Source organism: Euphorbia lathyris, chromosome 8 (assembly GCF_963576675.1).
Source record: "Euphorbia lathyris chromosome 8, ddEupLath1.1, whole genome shotgun sequence".
Lineage (NCBI taxonomy): Eukaryota > Viridiplantae > Streptophyta > Magnoliopsida > Malpighiales > Euphorbiaceae > Euphorbia > Euphorbia lathyris.
Genome location: NC_088917.1, coordinates 67613943 through 67635551, shown reverse-complemented (window position 1 = coordinate 67635551; position 21609 = coordinate 67613943). Strand labels below are relative to the sequence as shown.

General features: G+C 34.7%; 1 protein-coding gene across 2 annotated transcripts; it reads right to left on the bottom strand.

Annotated features, from left to right (window-relative positions):
- Positions 1-518: 518 nt before the first annotated feature.
- Positions 519-16542, bottom strand: LOC136202134 (villin-4). Of its 2 annotated transcripts, XR_010674320.1 has the most exons (24): positions 16280-16542; positions 12445-12588; positions 12135-12234; positions 10222-10290; positions 9888-10124; positions 9380-9557; positions 9146-9278; positions 8834-8996; positions 8584-8731; positions 8312-8412; positions 7494-7649; positions 6198-6266; positions 6033-6101; positions 5779-5916; positions 5106-5234; positions 4051-4198; positions 3899-3909; positions 3524-3664; positions 2930-3055; positions 2771-2836; positions 1594-1930; positions 1280-1494; positions 997-1186; positions 519-901 (listed from the first exon to the last, which is right to left on the bottom strand). XR_010674320.1 is itself a non-coding variant. In XM_065992624.1 (23 exons), the coding sequence occupies exons 2-23, from the start codon at positions 12498-12500 to the stop codon at positions 1073-1075; spliced, it is 2904 nt and encodes a 967-aa protein (XP_065848696.1). In that variant the 5' UTR covers positions 12501-12588; positions 16280-16542; the 3' UTR covers positions 519-1072. The 2 variants fall into 2 exon arrangements, 1 of the variants encoding a protein (XP_065848696.1); XM_065992624.1 differs by having other exon boundaries at positions 519-1186.
- Between the last annotated feature and the right edge of the window lie 5067 nt (positions 16543-21609).

The following is a 21609-nucleotide window of genomic DNA, read 5'->3' as shown; positions in this document are numbered from 1 at the left end:
GTTCTTTGTGTTCCTTATTCGTGATCACGACAGATAACATTTAGATCACGACAGATAACATTTAGCAGCAAATCCTTATTCGTGATCACGACAAGTAACATGTAGCAGAAACATTAGCAATTCAAGCCAATAACAAACTGTGGTTCACACTATTAATAGTCCTAAACCTGATCAGAGGCCAGTGGACATGACCATCACCTCTTTTTTTATTATCGATGTTCTTTCCTTTGACTTCTTTAATACAAATTGTTTCTTTTCAAAAATAAAAACAAAAGTTAACTTGTATCTTAAAATGAAGCTATTAGCCTGTTGGTTGAGAACTTACCTATGACTCTAGAGATCATGGGTTTGAATCACATAGATGGAGTGGGTTGGAGGTTTTTCTTTCTCTTTAATGTAATCTTCATTTGTTTAATGCAAGTGCATTGCGCACAACTTTTAAAAAATAATAAATTTAAAAGTTTTATTTAATCCAAAAATAATTCTAGGTGAAATTCATTTAAAAATAAATTTGTAAGTGCGATTCAAAATACACACCTTTATTTAAAACAGATGATGAGTGAACTGGTTTATACACTCTGCTTTACATACTTTCATCCTCAGTTGTACAAATTACACCCTAAACTGTCTCCATTCTCAACCCTAATTCAAATTTCCAATTCAAAAATAGAAAACAAAAATGCAAGCTCACAACAAACCTCTGCTCATAAAAAGAATACCAACCCAACTAACTCAATCAAAAAGGGGGGAGGAGGAAAAAAAAAATTAAAGAAATTTTTGAAAAAAAGAAAAAAAAACTCTGGTTTTGTCCATCAATCAATAAACAAGCTTCCTGGGAGCAGAAGCAGCTAAAAAAGCACTGATGCTGTCCCTTTTACTTCTGAGCAACTGAGCTCCCTCACTGCAGGAAGGAATAAATTTGGAGGATTTAGGATTTTCAGAAGCAACTAAACATCCCAAAAATGTATCTATCTTTTTCCAGGGAAGAATTTGTACACATTCATAAATAAGCTTTCTTTCGGGACCCGAATGAAAGGCAAAGGTGAGGTGCGAACGAAGCGAAAGGACACACTCAGAACAACTGAAGGGACATCTTCTGCTTGTTCTGTTTCCATTTAGGTAACTTGTAGAAAGCATCTTTTGCCATCCCGAATTTCTCCCTGAACTCTGCTGACGATAGGTAAGTCTACACGAATACAAGAGAAACATCTTAGAACAGTTGAAAAATGTATGATTACGATAATTTATAGCCAATTGTTGATAGTATAATATAGTTTACCTCTCGCTTGGTCACATCGATATCAGTGGGAGGGTCTGAAGAGTTAATTTTAAGGCGTTCGTAAGGATATATTGGAAGCCCTTCCTCATCTTCAGCTTCACCTTCTTTCACGTCTTCCTCTATTACGAGGGATTCTATTCGGTTGCTCATAGTATTATTGTTTGACTCAGATGATGATTTAGGAGTCGATGATTTATGAGTCTCAGGGCCCGTCGCTTTAACACATGACAAGCAATATGATCAAATTTACAACCAAGAAGATTTTAGGTATGCTAATTGCCAACTTAATTGCCTTCAAGAAGCTTCAATAATACCTTTGACAGTACGAGGCATGATAACTTGTCGTGCCGGTGGCGGTTGTTGATCAAAACCTGCAGTAAGTGCTGCAAGAGCTGAAGATTTGGAAGCTGCTTTTGCTGAATCTGGGGACCCACCGGATTTTGGATAAACCTTTCTTACAACTGGTGGCGGAGTTGAAAGGTTCCTTGAGCTAGGGCTCTCAAAATTAGCAGCTAGTGCATTGAAAGCTGGTGATCTTCCCCTGACACGAACTCGATCAGGACTGAATGATACGCTTCTGGAACGCTGTGATTTTTCTGGCACACTAGATGATCTTCCTCCATATGAGACAGGTGTCCTTCGTTTGGGTTTCTAATCAAGCATTATTTTATACAATCAGAAATTGATTTGAAACAGAAAAACAACCGCATACGAGGAATAAGACCACCAAACAATGAATAAACTAGTTACTTGTAATAGACATTTACAGGAAGTTTGCATTCTGAAATTAGAGACTGAAACCAGTTACAAGCTTTCGAACTTATAACCAATAATAAAAATATATAAAGGAAAAGCACAAAAATAAAACATGTGGTTTGAAAAGACAATCCCGTGGTTTAAAAGTTCGAAAACAGAGGGGTATGTGCTTTGTGTAGTTTGCAAACACAGACATTCTGTCAAAAATTATTATCGTGACTATTTAGCCCAAAAAGGAGGGATTTGGAGCAAAAAAGACTGACTTTGCAAATTACCCTATATACATATAAGGTCTGACTTTGCAAATTAACTAAACCATCATAATTATTGTTTGACCGAAAAATTGACTCACATCCTTTAAGTGAAAACTTCACAAGCCTCAGACCCCTATTTAAGTTTTTAAACCACTGGACTGCGTCTGCAAATCAGGCAAACCACGGATATTTCTTTTGTACTTTACCCAATATATAATACATGTGTCGCACAATAAGTATTGACTGAACATATTGTCCCTTCAACCTTCAGCTTTGAACTAAATAACCAAGTTAAGCTTTTGGTGTATAAATTTTTAGCATACATGTTTTATTTCCATCATAAGAGAAATCAATAAATTTGATGTTTTAGTCACTACCACAGATCCTTTTCCAAAATTCAACAGAAGATAAAAATTTTAAAGATTCAGTGTCTTCAAGCATCATGGTAAAAGAACCCATGTAAATTTAGAAAGAAACTTACATCCATAACTGGAGTTCCACCATTTTTAACAATTATAAGCTTTCTTTGGAATGAGTTCCCGTGCATCTGCATCCAAATGATCCATGAAACATTAAGATCTCTTTCAGAAATCTAAAGTCATACACTTAACTACTTCAAAATCATTGTAATCTAACTTACCACTGCTTTTGCTGAGTCCCATGTAAAGAAACGTGTGAAGAAAGGTGGCTCATTCCCTTCCGTCACAATATATATCGGAGTTTCACGAGATAACTTCTCATATAGAAAGTCATTCTCAAGAAATTTCTGTCGGTAGCAAGCAAGAATACAAGAATCAATCAGATGCTAATATGAATGGTAAATTATCATAAGCTAAGAGCCGATTAACATATGGACCAAGCCAAATCCTCAGCCTTACTGGTTTGACTCTATGTTGCACGGAAACGGACCAATTAACATATGGACCAAGCCAAATCCTCGGTCTTACTGGTTTGATTATACGTTGCACGGAAATGGAAACTGTAACTGACACGGACACAGGGAACGTTATTTCTAGAAAAACATAGATAGGAAACACAGAAACGGTAATGAAACTGAAACCGAAACGGACATGAAATGTGGAAATGCTACCGAAGAGGAGTTTCCGTGCAACATAGGTTTGACCCAATAACTGACCCAAAATAGATTGTTCTATATCACAAACTTTAATCAATTGAGGAAAGAAAAAAGAGTATCATCGTGGAATTTTCCACCGTGCCACTATCTAAGACATACCTCGCCAATAGATAAAGCATGTATTCTATTCTTGGAGTCCACCTGTTGCCCCACCCAGACAAAGATGTCAGAGTGAATATCCAAGATGAATATATCTTCGGTCATCAAATCATCTTGAGTAAAGTTGTATATCTCGGTCACCTACAATAATGAATAGAACAAATAATTACAGAGCAAAGCATATACCTGTATCTTTGGTACAAAATCATACAATAAAATCTTATTAGCAAGCATGGTTCTTTCAGAATTCATCAATACACAACTGCGTAAGGGGTGAATAATTTTCGAAGCCACCATAAGTTGAAAACACGAATAAGTTCAGAATAATACAGTATATTATAAAGTTGAAATTAATATACTATAAAGCATAGATACCTTCAGAATTTCTGCAGATCAGCATTCAATTTGGCAGTAATTAAAACCATGGGAGAAAGAAAGAGTCAGGAATTAGATTTTCACAAATACTATCAATAAAAACAGAAGTACAAAGTAGCCCAAGAATCCCCACTAAAATAAAATTTCCCTACCTTTTTGGAATACACAAGCAAATAGGTGAGGATCACTCTCAGCGTTCTTCCCAAGTTTCTGGCTGGGGTGCTCAGTTTTTCCTCCTAATATGTTCCAAAAGTGCTCAGATTCTGAACCTTCCTTTTGTGGCTTCGTTTGCATATTGGGCTGCAGAATTTTACAAGTGTCAGATATTAATATGAAGTGGACCTTTAACTATCAGCTTGAGCTGTTGGTTAAAACGGTTCCATGACATGGTATATGACCAAGTGGTCTAGGATTCGATTCATGGCAACCCCATTTGTTGATTTAATTGCAGGACATGGTAATATGGGCATGTGTTGCGCACGCTTCAAGCCCAGTGGTCATTCGCATGTGGGGTGTGTCAGATATTAATATGAAGTGGACCTTTAACTATAAGCTTGAGCTGTTGGTTAAAACGGTTCCATGACAACAAGCATACAAATTTAACAAAGTATAAATTTAATAAATCATCCATCTAAAAATTGAACAAATTGAACCTTAATCAATAAGAATAAAGTAGCTTAATGGTATCACTCAGTGGTTGAAGAACAAAAGGTTGGGGTTTGAATCCCACATCTTACATCTAGAAAATAATATAATTTATTAATATATAAAAGATTTATGACAGGTAACGGGTACCCTGGGGTATTCCCATACCCATCCCATACTCATCACGGGTAATGGTTTTGATCTCATACCCGTCCCACACCCTTTTATACAGGGTACGGGTAGTCCCATTAGGGTCGGGTAGTGCCGGATACCCGCGGGTACAATACCCATTGCCATCCCTAGTTAGGATCGCCACATAATCCCAAAACCGAGGATAATTGCTGAAAATTAAATATCAGTTCTCTGTAATATTTAGAAGAGAAGTAAGGTTTCTATTAAACCTGCGACACAGTATAATATTGAAAAACACCTAAAATCCAGCATAACTTTCATATAACATAAGGTGAAGTAATGTTTTGCTTTAAAAAAAGGAGGGACGAAGCTGTAAATGTAAGAATCTAGATCAAACTACCTACAGAAAGCATAAGAATATGCATCAAACCTTTATCAAATCCAATAGCCTTTCCACAACTTCATGCTCTTCTGCGGTTGTGAGGTTCCCAGACCAAGTAAAGACAGAGGAACCATCGTGCAATATGTAACAATAGGAGGAATTCAGAGATGATGCAACCTGATTGTGCAAATAAGAAAGTAAATCCCATATTATATACATAGAAAAAATTTGAACCTATAACATGTGCATATCAACAGAAAGTAGTTCCAAAACTGACATCTACACTACATTTAAACAAAATAATATATAGGACTGGTAAATGGATGTTATAGAAACTCCAATGCCTTTTTCTCGAGTAATATACAATACAATAACATAATGCAACTTGTGTGACTTTGAAGGACAACTTGCCCTATAGTAAATGCTCTTTTAGATAACTAAATAAATAATATGGATATATCCTAGCGGAATCAAACTATTACGTACATGCAATAGCATTGTAAAATGTGAGCAATTTTGTTTTTCAGGGTGAAGAATTTCCAATTGAAGAACAATATGTAGAAAAATGAGACTAGTGAAGAAAAAGTTAATCATATAACATGTTGCACACACATCGGCTAGGTAAAAGTTGCATACCTTTTGAACTAAAACTTTTAACTTCATATTTAAAATAAAAAAAGGATTAGTCAGCAATGATAATAAAAAGGAGACCATGACATACTGGTTCAACTTGTATTGCTTGCATATTATCTGGTCCAGAACCTTGAACACGGAATAATGCAACCCCATCCTCCTTATATGTCTCATCTGGGAGTTCCTTCTCTGCAATATAACTCTTGTACCCGGAGCTAATACCACCCTGATAAGCTTTAAATTAGTTGGTTCGGTAGTGCGTTTGAAAGAGGTCAAGGCTAAATTTATAATCAACGAATGGATGATTATGATACGTCCATCATATCTCCAAATCCCACAAACCTTAAAAACTATAAAGCTCTGGAAGATTGTAAAGAACTGAATTGGCTCACTTCCTTCGTAGAGGCGAGCCTAAGAAACATATTAAGAAGAAAAAAAAAACAAATCAGTACGAGGGCTAGAACATGTAACTTCTCAATTTTATAGAGATCAATGGCTAAAAAAAACCTGGGCTGGAAGAAACTTTAATGATTCAACCATCTTGCTTGCCAATGAAAGAGCAGAAGCTCTTTCCTCCTACAATTCAGAACAAATGCATTGTAAGTAAACAAATCAATATGCAATGATGTAAGTATAAATACTGGCAGCTTTACAGTTTCACCACAATGAAGCAGAGAACATGACAAACCACAAAATTTGATATCAATACATGCAATTTTGCAATGTGAGTAAAGAACAAATTGCGGCCCGCACAAACCTTGAGCTCTCTCTTCAAGCAAAAAAAATATAAGCAAGAAAATATCACAAAGATAAAGAACAAAGGCCCCATCAGTGAAGACCAGTTTCAAGGGCACCGAGGTAAATAAACTGAACAACAGAAGTCATGCTAACTCAGATACCAAAAATGCAAATTTGTATATGGTAGTTTTTTCTGCATAGGTCCATTGATTACCAACACAAGCAAACACAATGATTTGGTTGATATTAAGGAAATTTATTGCTGATCGTATCAAAAAATGGGAGCAAGTCTAACAAGAAGTTCTATTTCATTCTTTTGCAAGTGTTTACTTCCGGCAACAACAAGAGAGGCCAAAAAACAATCAAATGAATTTGACAGCAGGGTAAAAGAATTAACAGAACACAGACATTACAACTACACGGGAAGCTAACTACAGATCAACGTGAAATGTGTCACTTGTACTGCTTAAGGAGATGGGGTTGAGACGTGAATAAATCCCAATTGCTTATTCAATAAATCAAAACAAAAATAAAGATAATGAACTTGAATAAGAAGAAGGTTGAAAACATTTTATGCCAAAGAGATATCAGCTGAAAGAGCTTATCCAAAGAGGGAGAGAGATAAAACCTGAGTAAAGTCGTACGAAATTAGTTTCATTTATTTTTTCAGGTATAATTTAACAGCCATTTGAAGTATAGAAAACCTGAAATTTTGCATACAGCAAGAAAATCAAACCACAATGGTCTTTTCAATCATGAAGCTGTCAAAAATTTAGAAACCGATATCCAACATTAACATACAAGTAATCTAGTTCTGCTGCACTCTTCTCCCCATTGGTAGAACTAGAAACTTAGGGGTCTACCGTTAGTGAAAACATCTTACAATGCATTAACTGTAGCACCTCTTCAAAAATCCAAGCAAGGCAAACTCAAACCACACAGAAGAATAAAAAGTGGCAAACTCAAACTCAAAAGACTTCTCATATTGAGAATATGAGAGCATAGACAACAGAAAAGGAGAAAATAAAGGTATCAATGATTTTAATCGAAATACTTTAAATTCACCTCAACACTCTTCTTCCCAAACCAGGTTCCAATGAGAAATTCCTCCTTATCTTCTCCTGGATATGCGTAATGAAATATATAGCAATCTCCACTATAAAACTTTGATTGATCTGAAGCTTGAAGGAGAACCTTTTCATCCCCATCCACATGCCACACCTGTGCAACCAAGGTCGAAATTCTGCTTAGCAACATGATCATAGTGTTATTTGCAGACAACAGTATGTGCAAAATGGACAGGCAAACATATAAAACTGCTAATAGAGAGGAAGGAAATGCAAACGCGGACTTAAAAAAGATCCCTAGAAAGCATTCATATCATATGTACAGAAACTTCCAGTTGAGATCTGTTCTCCGTAACCTTTCTACAGTCTTTTAAACACTTCCAATAAGTTGCCAAGTTCCTAAACGGAAGACCAAAGCTTCTTAATTCATTCATATAAGTTGAGATTGATTATACTCTTTGAGAGCCCTTTATGTCCTTTAAATATCTGCTTCAGCTAATTGCATTTATGTCAAGAATGAAGCTTGCCACTAGAGAAATACCAAAATGAGCCAGATGGTTACTAGATGATATATCCAGTAAAAGTAATATATGTGATTGATCTCTTGTAAATTCAAATTAAGAAATAAAACCCTCAGACCTACTTGATAAAATTTTAATTCTATAAATATTTGCCTACTTGTAAAGATTTTCATTTCAGTATATATGAGTGGCCGTTGAGATAATATAAATCAAAACAGGAAATATATAAAAAGAGCCAATCAAAACTGGTATTCCAAGTCCAATAAATTATTAAAATCTAGAAAATACATATTACCTGCAAATTTCCTGTGACATCAATATGTGGTTCAGGTTCCTCCTGCACTGGTGCAGTTTTCACCAGACCCTTAACATTAACCCCCTGCCGTTTTAGAAGTGCTGCAAAATCACTAAAAAAATCAGAACTACAAGAATAATAAAAAACAAACATGATAACTAGATTGGAAACGCTACCGCTAGTGAGAATAATGACAATTAGGATGGATTCTCGTGAACCGGAACAAAATACAATGATAACAAAATCTCCAAAACATTGAGTGAGTCACCAACCTGCAACTTTTCCTCTACCATCCTCGGAGACAGCCACGTCAGCTTTCTCCGGCCATGAATCAAACTTAGACCGGAACATCACTGTTTCAAATCCCTCAATTACACGAATAATATGGGACTTTGGCCGTTCAGCTTTGTGGACTAACTCCTGATCAGTACAACCAACAACAGGGACAGATAAGTGAGAATTTACATGAAACCAAATATCCTGAAACTAGACCCATATTGAATATGAACAGATAAAGTATACCTCTGCAACTCCACTTGCACTCTTTCTGTCATCAAGTGATGTACTTCTCCCCATCCATACAAACACTTCAAGTCCACAATCCAGAATATAGCACTTATTTGTGTCTAGTAAGTCCCTTGACAAAGAATCTGCCTCAACATGTTCTGCTTGCCCCTTCTCAACACTTGAAAGGAAAACATGTCAGTTAGAACAACCACATCATAATTCTCCTCTTAAAACCTAAATTCAAATGCAGAATACAGAATCATCGGCATTGCCGAATACAATAGAGTAGGAATGAAAAAGCAAGGTAGAACATATAAAATGCCGTACCGTAACAGCTTAGTAAAATTAGATGAAACGATATTATTCTCATCCGTGGTTGTTTTCCTAGGAAGGGGAGCAAAACCACCAAAGTGACCCCAGAATTCTCCACTTTCAGCATCAGCCATCAATTTTCCATCCTCTGCAAAATTATGAAATATTAAATGAAAAAAAAGGAAAAAAGATAACGCAATACCCAATTATCATATAACCTTTAACTTTTCAATCCAATTATCCACTTACCAATGGCAGCAATCTCACATTTTCCATCATGATAAGTGTCCTTGATATACTGGACTACTTCTAAAGCCTTAGCTCTCTCTTGGATAGAAGAATTGGAACCATTAAATTGAAAGATTTTTGAACTGGTATCAAGAATAAAAATATCGTCATGGTTGAGTGAAGATCGGGCAAAAGGAACCTGCATAGAAAAATAAAACCTCAAAATAGAGACATATACGCTATGAAGCACGGACACGGGTGCGGACACGGCAAACGGCATTTTTAGAAAATATGAGACACGGGTGCGGCGGGACACGGCAAATTTTATATAATTAATTATATATATATATATATATATATATTAGATATAAAAATTTATAAAAAACTTGCTAAATCACAAATAATTCATTCTCTAATCCATAAAAAAAACATCCATAATAAGATAAGCCATCATGATCACTACCAGAAATTCTTTTTGAATGGGTTAACAATTCTTTATCAATGGGAAGTTTTAAATCATCAGACTTGCCTCTTTTACATGAACAACATGTTTTCCTTTGCAGACAAACAAGCGTGTCTGGTATTCTTCAGCCTCAACTTTTTTAAACCCAGATGCAACCCCACCTTCTTGAGGTATGATACATGGTTTAAAATAAGATAGGAACTTTTCAGTTTCATGGCCCTGTACTTCACGATACTGTACAGCACGACCTCCAAGGGCTGCATCCAATTCAACAGTTTTAACGGCAGCTGCACCTGCTTCATCCTATGCAAAAAGAGGTGTAATCACAAGGCGCAATGCAAAGAGAAGAATACTGGACCAGCAAAATATCAAAATCATGCAAAACAAATTAGGGACTCACTTGAGAGGTATCTTTACCCAGCCAATAATGAATATCCTGGCGTAAGGCACCGCTTTTTAAGGCAGTTGTCTACAAAGGAAAAGTAGTATTAAGTCATAATAACCAATGTCATAATGTGGATTTCTACAAGTCAATAAAATAACTGCAACTACTTTAATCCAGAAGTGAAATTTATAGAATTGAATTATTAGTAAAAGTAATAATATGTACTATTGATTGTAACTGAATGTATCAAAGCGTAGTTGTCCTTAAGATCCCATATAATGTATTGAACTATTGCAGAAGCAATGATGATTGTGATAGGAACCATGGTGATAGAATGGCAAATGCAGCATTCCAGTTCGCAACTAGCTAAATCGTTCTAAATTTTTAATCTTCCAAAAATTTTGGCAATGTATTGTCAGTTCTCTTTTTATTCACTTTTCTCCTAAGAAATTGATGTGTATTCTAAGTTCTACTTTTTCCTTCTCAAACTTATAATAAGCACAAAAACAATTGTAGATTGCAGCCAGGGGCGGAGCCAGAGGGGGCGGGGAGGGTCAGCCGACCCTCCGGCCTGCCGGAACACCCTGAGGAATAGTGATTCAGCCCCGAGCAGCCCCCCAAGATAGTTAAATTAGTACTTATAATATAGGACGTAATTATATAACATAAAATTAAGTTTGCAGCCTTAGTGGCAGTTAAAGGCACCTCCACAACCAACTGCTTCCATGTATGAATCTCCCTCTCAGTTTCTATCCCATTTTAATTTTTTCCCTTAAACCTCCTTCCCCTTTGAAAATGTCAATATTATTACCTAATTTAATTATCTTTTTTCATCATTATTATTAATTAATTTTTATTTTTTTCTTTAATGAAAATGTCAATCTAAATATTCAATTTATAAAGAATAATATACTTGTTTAGGGGCTTTTAATTTAGAAAACTAGCGTTGAACTTGTAGAAAATTAAATATGTCTACACTTTTCATGTTAGACACTTTTAATTTTTTAGTCAACACACTAAGATGAAACAGTTTTATCATGTTGAAGGCCAAAAAAAAAAATTCCCAGTTGAGCCCCCTGGAACGTTTTGTCCTGGCTCCGCCACTGATTGCAGCTCCTATATTTACTACAGGTTCTTTTTGCCCCTCCAAATGAGATGTCCCTTTTCAACTGCATGAAAGGTTTCAGGAAGAGGCTCCCCACTTGCATTACAGGGACATACGACATACCTTTTATAGATGATATATGGACACATTATTTAGCAGAAAACGTACAATTTCATGTTTTCAGTCAGTGTTTTTGACATGCCATCATGCAAAAAACATAAAATAGCAATAGCATAGAGATGAAGATGCAGTAATAGATTACTTAGAATAGTATGATAAAATCCTAGCAAACTGCAACCTACAATGATGATCATCTAAAGATCTGAATGGACCTTCTGCATGCAACATATATATATACAGAGGACTTGTCAGATATTAATATGAAGTGGACCTTTAACTATCAGCTTGAGCTTTTAGTTCAAATTGGTTCCATGACATAGTATCAGAGCCTCCCTGACCAAACAGTCAAGGGTTCGATTCCTGGCAACCCCATTTGTTGATTAAATTGCAGGACATGGTAATACGCACCTGTGTTGTGCACGCTTCAAGCCCAGTGGGCAGTTGCGTGTGGGGGTATGTCAAATATTAATATGATGTGGACCTTTAACTATCAACTTGAGCTCTTAGTTCAATTGGTTCCGTGACAGGACTCATATCACATACTCATTTATATACAGTATATCATGTTACTCTCAGTTAAGGTGAGATTGTTACTGCTATATTGATCCGTGACAAAATGTAGCATATATGAATCCTATCTTTTCCAGCCAAGTAAAGCATATATGCAGAGACAACACAGATGAAAAGGAAAAAGACCACTAACCTTCAAAATAATATAGGAGTCACCCATGAAAAATTTCCCATAAGAAGTCTTCGGTACAGGAACTGGAGAAAATTTTTCAATCCTCCATATTTCTAGTCCACTATAAATCAGTTAAGGAAATTATTATGTGAAGAGGTCCATTGGAGCACATGTCTAATCTTAACAACAGAAGTTGCAGCACCTAGTCCAATGAGCCATCAAGAAGCCAGTACATGCAACTTTTCATAAAATAAATAAATAATTCCAGAAGAGTAAATTATCTGTACAACACTATAAAAACAAAGATGCTACATATTTTTATTAAGGATACGCTTTCTGTCCAGCTCCTTGGAAAGCTGGATCCAAATCTTTCATGGAAACAGCCATATTGTTTCTGCACTTAAATTATTTCAATTTGCCAGAACTTCAGATTAAACACAGAAACAATAATCCTTGCTTCAGAAACAAGATGACCCTGAAAAAGAATAGGGTACAATTAATTAAAACAAGGAACTGAAAAATAAAATACATAAACTTCTATAGGAAGCATATACCCAAATAGTTTTAGGCAATAACTCTATAATGGAGGAAGCATGAACCCACATAAATTTGATTTTAGGCAATAACGTTCTTAATGGAGATAACCTTATGCTCAGAATCTTCTGTCTTACAGCAAGTAAAACCTTTGAAGCTAATACAAAGTAAAACAGACAAACGTCAAATAAACTGGTGCACAATACATGTGATACACCTTAAACTAAAACCTTTTAGCTGTCAAATCTTTTCATCAGGACATTGATCATGGTAAATGCAACTACATTTTGGAGGTAATATGTTAAAATTTCTTGAATTGCATAAGCTCGTTCAATAAGCATAAAGGCCCTGTTTGGCAATTAGCTGATTAACTTTTTGGTTAGCTGATTTGACTAGCTGATTTGATTATAAACTTGTTTGGTAAAACTTAGCTAATTGCTAATAACTGTTTGTGTAAAATGACAAATAAGGACATGATAAAGCCTTTATTTGGGGTTAAAGGGTTAGTAATTAGGGGTAAAAATGTCCTTAAAAAGAGATGGAGCAATAAGCTAATTGAAAAAGCTCCTAAACCCAGCATTTTCAAAATTAGTTTTTTTGGACCAAATAAGCTCTTTCAAACCTCTCTTTACCAAACACCACTATTAGAGGTTTGACCAGTCAAAATCTCTACAGAGGCTCAAACCTCTAATTTTACCCCAAAAAGCTATTTACCAAACAGGGCCAAAACCTATCTTCATTTTATGTATCACGATATAGGGAAATCTCCTAAGCAATTCCAGAACTGAGGCACTCAAGTATTTCAGTGCTTCAAAGCCAATTTCTCAGTTTATCATCAGAATTTTAATAAATCGCTTAAAATCCCTTTTGATCTCATTTCTTCTCAAGTTCCAATTTCTTAATCCTCCCTACTGCCAATCTAGGCTGAGAATTATAGGTCACAGTAACAATGTAACATCATAACAAGCTTAAAGATTTCGAAAATCTTGTATCCTACGACTGCATATTTATGGTAACGAAGTGTCACAACCCGAGCCGGGCCATGACCGGCGCATAAATTAAGGTTACCTTAACATATGCTAGCCTCGAATTCAAATTACAAAATACTATTCTTTTAACTAATAAAGCCTTATACCATGATGATGCAACTTAAACTATAAAGCAATATATATCACAAAATACCCCAAATATCTCCAAATAAGTACAATAGAAATATCTAACTAATAATATCCTCCTTCAATATCGAACTCAAAAGTCTGTCCAGCTATAGAGATCTTAATCTGAAAAAGCTAAAGTCATCGTGGTATGAGATTTCCGTCTATGCGAGCGAAAATCTCAGTGAGTGATAATCATAGCACATAACAAACAAGCAACAGGCAGACATGCTGATAAATTTTCAAATTTGTTTTCAGAATTTATCAAACATGATAGTGCAAAGAAATCAAATAATAATGCGATATTTACTCAAATCAAGTAAGTTAAATAATAATAACTAAATTACAGAAATTATCAAAACCACGGTACAGTAACATCAGGGTGATGATACTCCACATCACTAAAGGCCAGATAACATGTACAGATGGTAGCGCTTCCCGATACAAATACAGAATGCCTTCACCGACCTTATGCATGATTCTAATGCAAATGCAACTGACACAGAGATAGACAAATACACAGATAACACAAGAGCAAATACTGCAACCCTAGTATGAAGGTCGGTGCGAGACCAGATAACATATACAGATATACTGAGCACAACCTATAAGTTGTATCTCATATTTGTCCGATAACATAAATATCCAAATGACGGAATTCAAATTCAGATTTTCAACACAAACGATGTAACAGATAAAACAATTGATTAAACAGAACTGAATATAACTTCAATGGACTCCTTTAATTTCTAAAACAGATGATATCAAGTAAATTGAAATATAAAGAGCCTGTCTACAGAAACCTACGCTCTAATGCAGAGAATATTTGACAAAATTCATTTGAGTGGTGTTAAGACAAAATAGAAATTAAAGTTCAGATTCAAATAGAAATACATTTACCAAAAGAACATTTTCATAAAATGAGAATTTCAAAGTATTGAAGGACATTTTTAACAAAATACTACTCTTATCAAATAGTTTTCATACTAGAGATTTCAAAATCAAGCAAAATAGAGTGCCATGAACCATAATTACCACTCACCTCGAACTCCGAACACCGTTAAGTTTCCTATTCGATAACAACTCCAACTAAATTACTCCAAACTTTCCTATCACATACTCAAAGAAATTCTACAACCCAAATAAGATTGAGTCGAAATAAACTATTGAGGAATCGAAGTAAGTGAATTTAAATGGTATTAAAATACGAGTTTAATGAAAACTATGATACGTAGAGAAAATATATGTAAAATAAAAGTTTGAAAAACTACTAATTGTGGAGTCAGAATTTAGCCCCAAACAATGAAAATGAGATACATTGTTCCAATAAAGCCCAATGGTAAAGTGTAAAGATGAACAGGTAACATATGCATAACAAAATTATAAACACTCATAAACCATGATTGTGGAGTTCATTAAAATGCACCAACCCAGATGGTATTTGCAGAAATAAATTAAGTCATAGCCAAAAGTAATATGAGACACAAGCTAGCTTCAGAAAGTATGAAAGAACCTATTCAAATATTATTAAATATTAATAGAAAATAACTTTTGCATCACGAATGTACTCTCTTCATACGGTAAAGGGCGGCCCAGTGCACTACGCGTCCCCGCTAAGCGAGGGTCCGGGGAGAGGTCCCACCATAAGGGTGTACTAGGAGTAAGCCTTCCCCTGCCAATATTTGGCAAGAGGCTGCTCCTAAGACTCAAACCCGTGACCTCTCGGTCACACGACAACAACGTTTACCGTTGCGCCAAGGCTCGCCCTCATAAATATATTGGTTAACTTAAAAAAATTCGCTCTCATGTCACTGTTGGGAAATAAAAATTGGAATATTAAAAAATACATGTAGCAGTACAAAAAAAATTTAATATTTGGACCAAAAAACTAAAAATGCTAGAATAACTTATATTTGGGGGAAAAACTAATTTGCTAGAATGACCTATATAAGGGAATATAAGGGAATGAATGGAGTATTAAAATAATAAAGCCTAAACCCATATTGGAAATCCAACATTTCCAAAACCAGAAATTCCCAATTACCCAAATAACAAAATCCGATAACATACAAGACCTCGAAAAGTACAATAATGCTATCGTAAAATTCACATTAAAAACACAGAATCCGAGCTTGATTACGTTACCAGCCATTGCCTTCGAGGGAAATCATAGAACAAAATTAAGCTAAAAAAACTCAGATCAATCATAAGAAAATACTAAATAAGCTATCCAAAAACCAGATCAAACACCCACCACAAACAAAAACAAACAAACAAAACAATAAAGAACAAAACTTTTTCTACTTCCGATAGGACAGGGAACTCCAATTTTCAAATTTCCATCATTCACCAAAAGGCCCACTTATAGTGACTTCATTGAATACAGCAAAAAAGACTTCAATTCAAAAACCCAGACATCAAAAACATTAGAAATAAAATCCAGAAGTAGGAAATTAACAATTTATAAACTAAAATAACCTGGTATTCGGAGAAGATAGGAGTAAACACAGATCCAATCTAATGGTGGAAATTAGGAAACCCAGATTTTTTGATTGAATTCTGATTTTTCCTGCGGCAGCTGAGACAAAAGAAAAGCTGGCATAGGAAGAGGAGATAGAAAAAAAGTTGGAGAAGAGAGAGAGAGAAAGAAAGAGAGAGGAAGAGAGTGAAAAGTGGGGTTAAGGAGAAGAGGAAGAACAAGAATAGCTTTAGAGAGAGAAAAGCTAGAGAGAGAAAAGAGGGAAAAGGAGAGAGAAGAAGGGTTGGAGGGAATGATGAGTGCCAGGCGTGCTTATCACTAACGGCAACAAAAGCCACCCCACAAAGAACTCAATGAACTGTTATTTAGCAATTTAAATATATGCTTTATTTTAATATAATCATCACTTAATTTCAACAATCCCGTGTAATAAATACTGTAGCTCGTATAGGTTACATAGTTCAGGTAGCTCTCACCAAAATAACCGAAATGGAAATAGAAGTGCGGACCCATGGCCCAAAAACTGTCAAACCCGCAATATATTAATAAAAGAAAAAAGTGAGTTTCGAACAAGAGAATAGGAAGGAGAACAAACAAAAAGAAGGGGATGAGAAAAGATAAGAAAAGTCAAGAAAAACGCAAATGTGAAATAATACAGATGTCATCATTGATAAACATGTTGCAAAAAACAGGAGTTGAAGGCCACCAATTGATCGCTGAGGAATAGACTTCAGACTTTGTCAATGCATCAGCAACTCTATTTCCTTCCCTAAGATGTGTGAAAAGTGAATGTTCGTCCTAGAGTAAATGTTGAGACAATGCAACCACTTTTGTCGAATACTTCAAGGAACATCCATGGAACGATGTCTAAACAGATTAACTATGTACATTGAGTCTGACTCAACCCAAAACTGATGTCAATTTTTCTCCCAAACAAGTTCAATTACCAAAATAGTGGCTCTCAATTCAGCCATAGAAGCAAAAAAAAAAGATGTAGAAAAAGCAAAACAACTTTTGAAAAAGCCTCGATAGTTGTGAAAAATACATCTGGCTCCTGCCTCGCTAGGAGTGCCAAAAGCAGAACCGTCCACATTATGTTTAGATACTAAATTAATGTTGAATTTTAGAGCTCGTTTATTTTTATTGTTTGGAACTACTGTTTTTCATAAAAGTTTAAAATTGTTGTTTTTAGCAAAAAAAAAAAAAAAAAAAAAAAAAAAAAAAATCAATTAATATCTACTATCTATCATTAATAGCAAATACAACAAAAAGAATTGATAAATAAATATATTTTCTTGTATACAAATTTATAATTTCAAACATTTAATTTAGAAAATTATATATTTCGATTATTCAGTTGGTGACTAAACCGAAATTTTTCAGTTTCATAATATTAGGTTATCAATTTTATGCAATTCAGTTTGGTTCCTAAAATAGAATATATTTTGGTTCGGTTAATAACCGAACCAAATCGATACTCACTCCTAATCAGGACCTTCAATTTGAACTTTAAAAACCATTTGGTTCCTGTATGTTCTCAATTGTTTTAATAAGATATGACTAATCAATTATTATTATCTTATTTCAAAAAAATATATTAGTATTACCTCATAACGTAAAAAGGGATTTGAACTCACTTTAATTAAATTCAGGATATAACATGTTATTTATAAAAGTATAGAAGGCAGCGTATCATATTAAATAAGTTAAATAAATTCGTAAAACATTTCTAAAATTAAGTGAGTCATTCATCTTCTAAATTGTTTCAATAAGATATAACTAATCAACTATTATTATTATGGATAACGTAAAAAGGCATTTGAACTCTAATTAAATTCAGGATATAATATACTATTTATAGAAATATAGAAGTAAATGTATCATATTAAATAAGTTAAATAAGCTCGTAAAACATTTCCAAAATTAAGTGAGTCATTCAGTTTCTTTTAGGTAAATCGAGAGAAACCGAACGTAATTTAAATAATATTAGAATTATTATCTATAAAAGAACACATACAAACATAGCCATGGCTAATACAACATAGCACGATCGTTTTCCTGAGGCAAAGTTATTTAACGAAGAAGTCATATGCTCTGATCACTCAGTTCTCTTTCTTTCTCCAAAGCGGAATAGTATGTACAAAAGACATTGTTTCGGGTTTGAAAACGCCTGGTTGTATGAGGTTGATTGCCGGGATAGGGTTACTAGTGGTTGGCAGGGAGATAGAGACTTACCACTCCCGGAACGATTAAAGTAGTGTGGCTCCTCTCTGTTACGGTGGGGTGATGAACTTAGGAACCAGTTCAAACTGAAAATTGGAGAGTGTAAAGTGCAGATTCACAGAACTACGCGAAGAAATGATGTCGATTCGGTTCAGGCATACAAATTAGCAAATGATGAACTAGCAACGCTGCTAATTCAAAAGGAAAGTTACTGGGGTCAGCGAGCAAAACAATTGTGGCTTAGGAGTGGTGACCAAAATTCGAAATTCTTTCATAAAGCTGCAACTGCGCGTAGAAAGAAGAATGTTCTTACTAGATTGAAAGGGTTAGATAGGGATTGGCATGATTGGGAGGGGGGGGGACTAGCTCAGATTCTACTAAACTATTATAATGATATCTTTTGCAGCTAGCCCGTGTTGGACTGATCCTATTTTAGCTAATATCTCCTGTAAGTTAAATGTCGCAGATAATGATGAGTTATTAAGACCGTTTGTCTCGGAGGAGGTTAAAGCTGCGATTTTTTCTATGCACCTAGGACCCGCTATTGGCAGAAGGAATGAGTTGTCGTGAAGCCCTTAGTTGGTTGAAGACGGGAGGTATTCCGAATGTTCATATGGAAATGGATTCTCAGCTCTTGGTTCTTGCAATTTCTGGAACTACAGAACTAGTTTCCCTTTTGGCATTATTGTTGATGATTGTAAAGCTTTGATTAGCGAGTTCAATATTTTATCTGTTTCTTTCATTAAGAGGTCAACGAATAAGATTACTCATATGTTTACAAGAGCGTCTAATTCTGTGTCTGATCATGGGTTATTGAAATATAATCCTCAATCACTTGTAATAATTAAGTGCTGATATTGAATAATAAAGTTTCTTTCTATTGAAAAAAAAAAAAAAAATACATTATTATTAGAATTATTAAATTATTATAGTTGTGAGAAAGAGGTGAGTTAGTGGTATTGGAAATCTTTGAATTTTTTTATTTCTTTGAATTTCTTTTTTTTTTGGTAGGAATTTCTTTGAATTTCTTAATTTTTTTTATTATTGTTTTATTGGCTAATCAATGGTGGTGTTTTATTGTTGTTGTTGGTTTTAAGACATTTCTTCTTCTTTGACTGTCCAATTGAATAGAATTTAATATTATTAATTAAACTTAATTTAAGAATTTTAAAGAATGCAACCTCCATTATTATTAATTCCTCTGAGCTGTTTTTTTTAACGGAAAGAGAGAAAACTAGGTAGGTAAATCGGACAGTAAAAACTCTTTACGGCACTTTATTAATTACCACCAATTTTTTCATTTCTTTAACAGATAATATCCAAATTTACCATAAATGTTTTTGGAGAATGATATACATTCAATATTTTAAAGGGTTAATGTTTCTCCAGCCCTCTTAACTTGTCTAAATTAATCATTTTACCCATTCAACTCATCGAATATCCTATTTACCCTCTTAACTCCATAAAAGTGGTATTTTTCACCCCTCAACTTGTCCATTTACCCCATTAACTCTATAAAAGTGGTAATTCTCACCCCTTACAATCCGTTATCGAGACCTAAATTGATACCATTTTTTAAACGTTAAACCTATATTGGTGCTATTTTGTACGTGGAACCTAAATTGATACTTCCCCAAAAACCATAGGCCTATTTTGATACCTTATCTCTACCTATAATGTTTTTGACTTGTTTATATTAATGTTCTTGTTATTTGTATCTTTTATTCATTCTTTCTCTTTTCAACTTTTTTGGCTAGTTAAATTTTGATTATCTAATTATTGTAATACAATATTATTGTAATAAACACATGAAAGATATAATTATCAAATTAAAACAAAATAAAAGTTGATATTAAAAAAATATATTTTCAAACTCATTTGAATAAGTTCTATTAATTTTGCATTATAAAAGAGTAAGAAATACCACTTTTATGAGTTAAGAGGGTAAATAGGACATTCGATGAGTTGGAGAGGGATAAAATGACCAATTTGGACAATTTAACGGGGTGAGAAATGTTGGGCTTGGCCCAATTAGAATTTATAAAATTAGCCCACTCATATGCCTTTAAATTTTGTCAAGTGAAAAACATCCCGCATTGCTTTCAAAGCATTTGGTGGATATGTTTATAAGGAAGGTCCTCACATGCTTGGGGTGTGCCCCAAGGGGTACCCACTTTTGTGAAAGGGTGAGGACCTATCTCTTTGGTTGACCACCACACACGCTCGCGCGCGTCGTCCGTTCGACCGAACCGGGTTGGTGTGGTGTGAACAATATAATTTTTTATTGAAAAAAATTATTAATAATAATATTTTTTTTATTAAATTCGGTTTTTATTTTTTATTAAATTTAATTGCCTCTGATTCAGTCTTTCAGAACGTTATTCATAACGTCTCTCTTCTTCTGAACGTGTCTTCTCCAAACCCAGTCTTCCTGATTTTCCTCCTTCACATTCTCCATGAAATCAGAGCTCAACAGCTCTTTTTTCCTGTATAAATAGGTGAGATTGGCATACAAAAAATTACAATTGAATTCATTCTTTCTTCTTTTCGATTACAAAAACTGAGCAAGTTACAGAGTGTATTACAGAAACGATTTTTGTACGGTGCAATACAAAATCGTAATTAAGAGGGCTGTTTTATCCTGGAGGCGACCGGAGTTTATACTGTTTGCTAATTTCCGGCAGTTCCGCGAACGTCTTAAAGAAAGCGACATTGTCCGCGACTCTGCCCATTTAATTCTTGTTCGGTCTGTTCCTATTTTCTGAGTTCGTGCAACAACAATTTTAAGACGATTCAATCACTGCTAATGGCTACCGAACAATCAAATGGGATTGCTGAGATCAACAAACCATTCCGGTTTGAAGGAGCTCATTTCTGAAGATGGAGACAGAAGATGTTGTTCTACCTCACAACAAAGAAGGTAGCTTCTGTTCTAACTTCTGAAAACCCAATTGTTCCTGAAGATGGTGATGAGGCAGATGTTCGTGCTGCTGTTCGTGCTGCTGAAAGATGGACAGAAAATGATTTTCTGTGCAAAAATTATATTCTCAATGGGCTGACAGATGATCTGTATGATTATTACACTGCTGAAGAAAAATCTGCCAAA

Coding starts and splice junctions, on each gene's coding strand:
- LOC136202134 (XM_065992624.1), bottom strand. CDS start 12,500: ATGGCTGTTTCCATGAAAGATTTGGATCCAGCTTTCCAAGGAGCTGGA. Junction 12,235..12,444: donor CAAGGAGCTGGACAGAAAGC/GTATCCTTAATA, acceptor ACTGATTTATAG/TGGACTAGAAATATGGAGGA. Junction 2,837..2,929: donor GGGACTCAGCAAAAGCAGTG/GTAAGTTAGATT, acceptor ATTTGGATGCAG/ATGCACGGGAACTCATTCCA.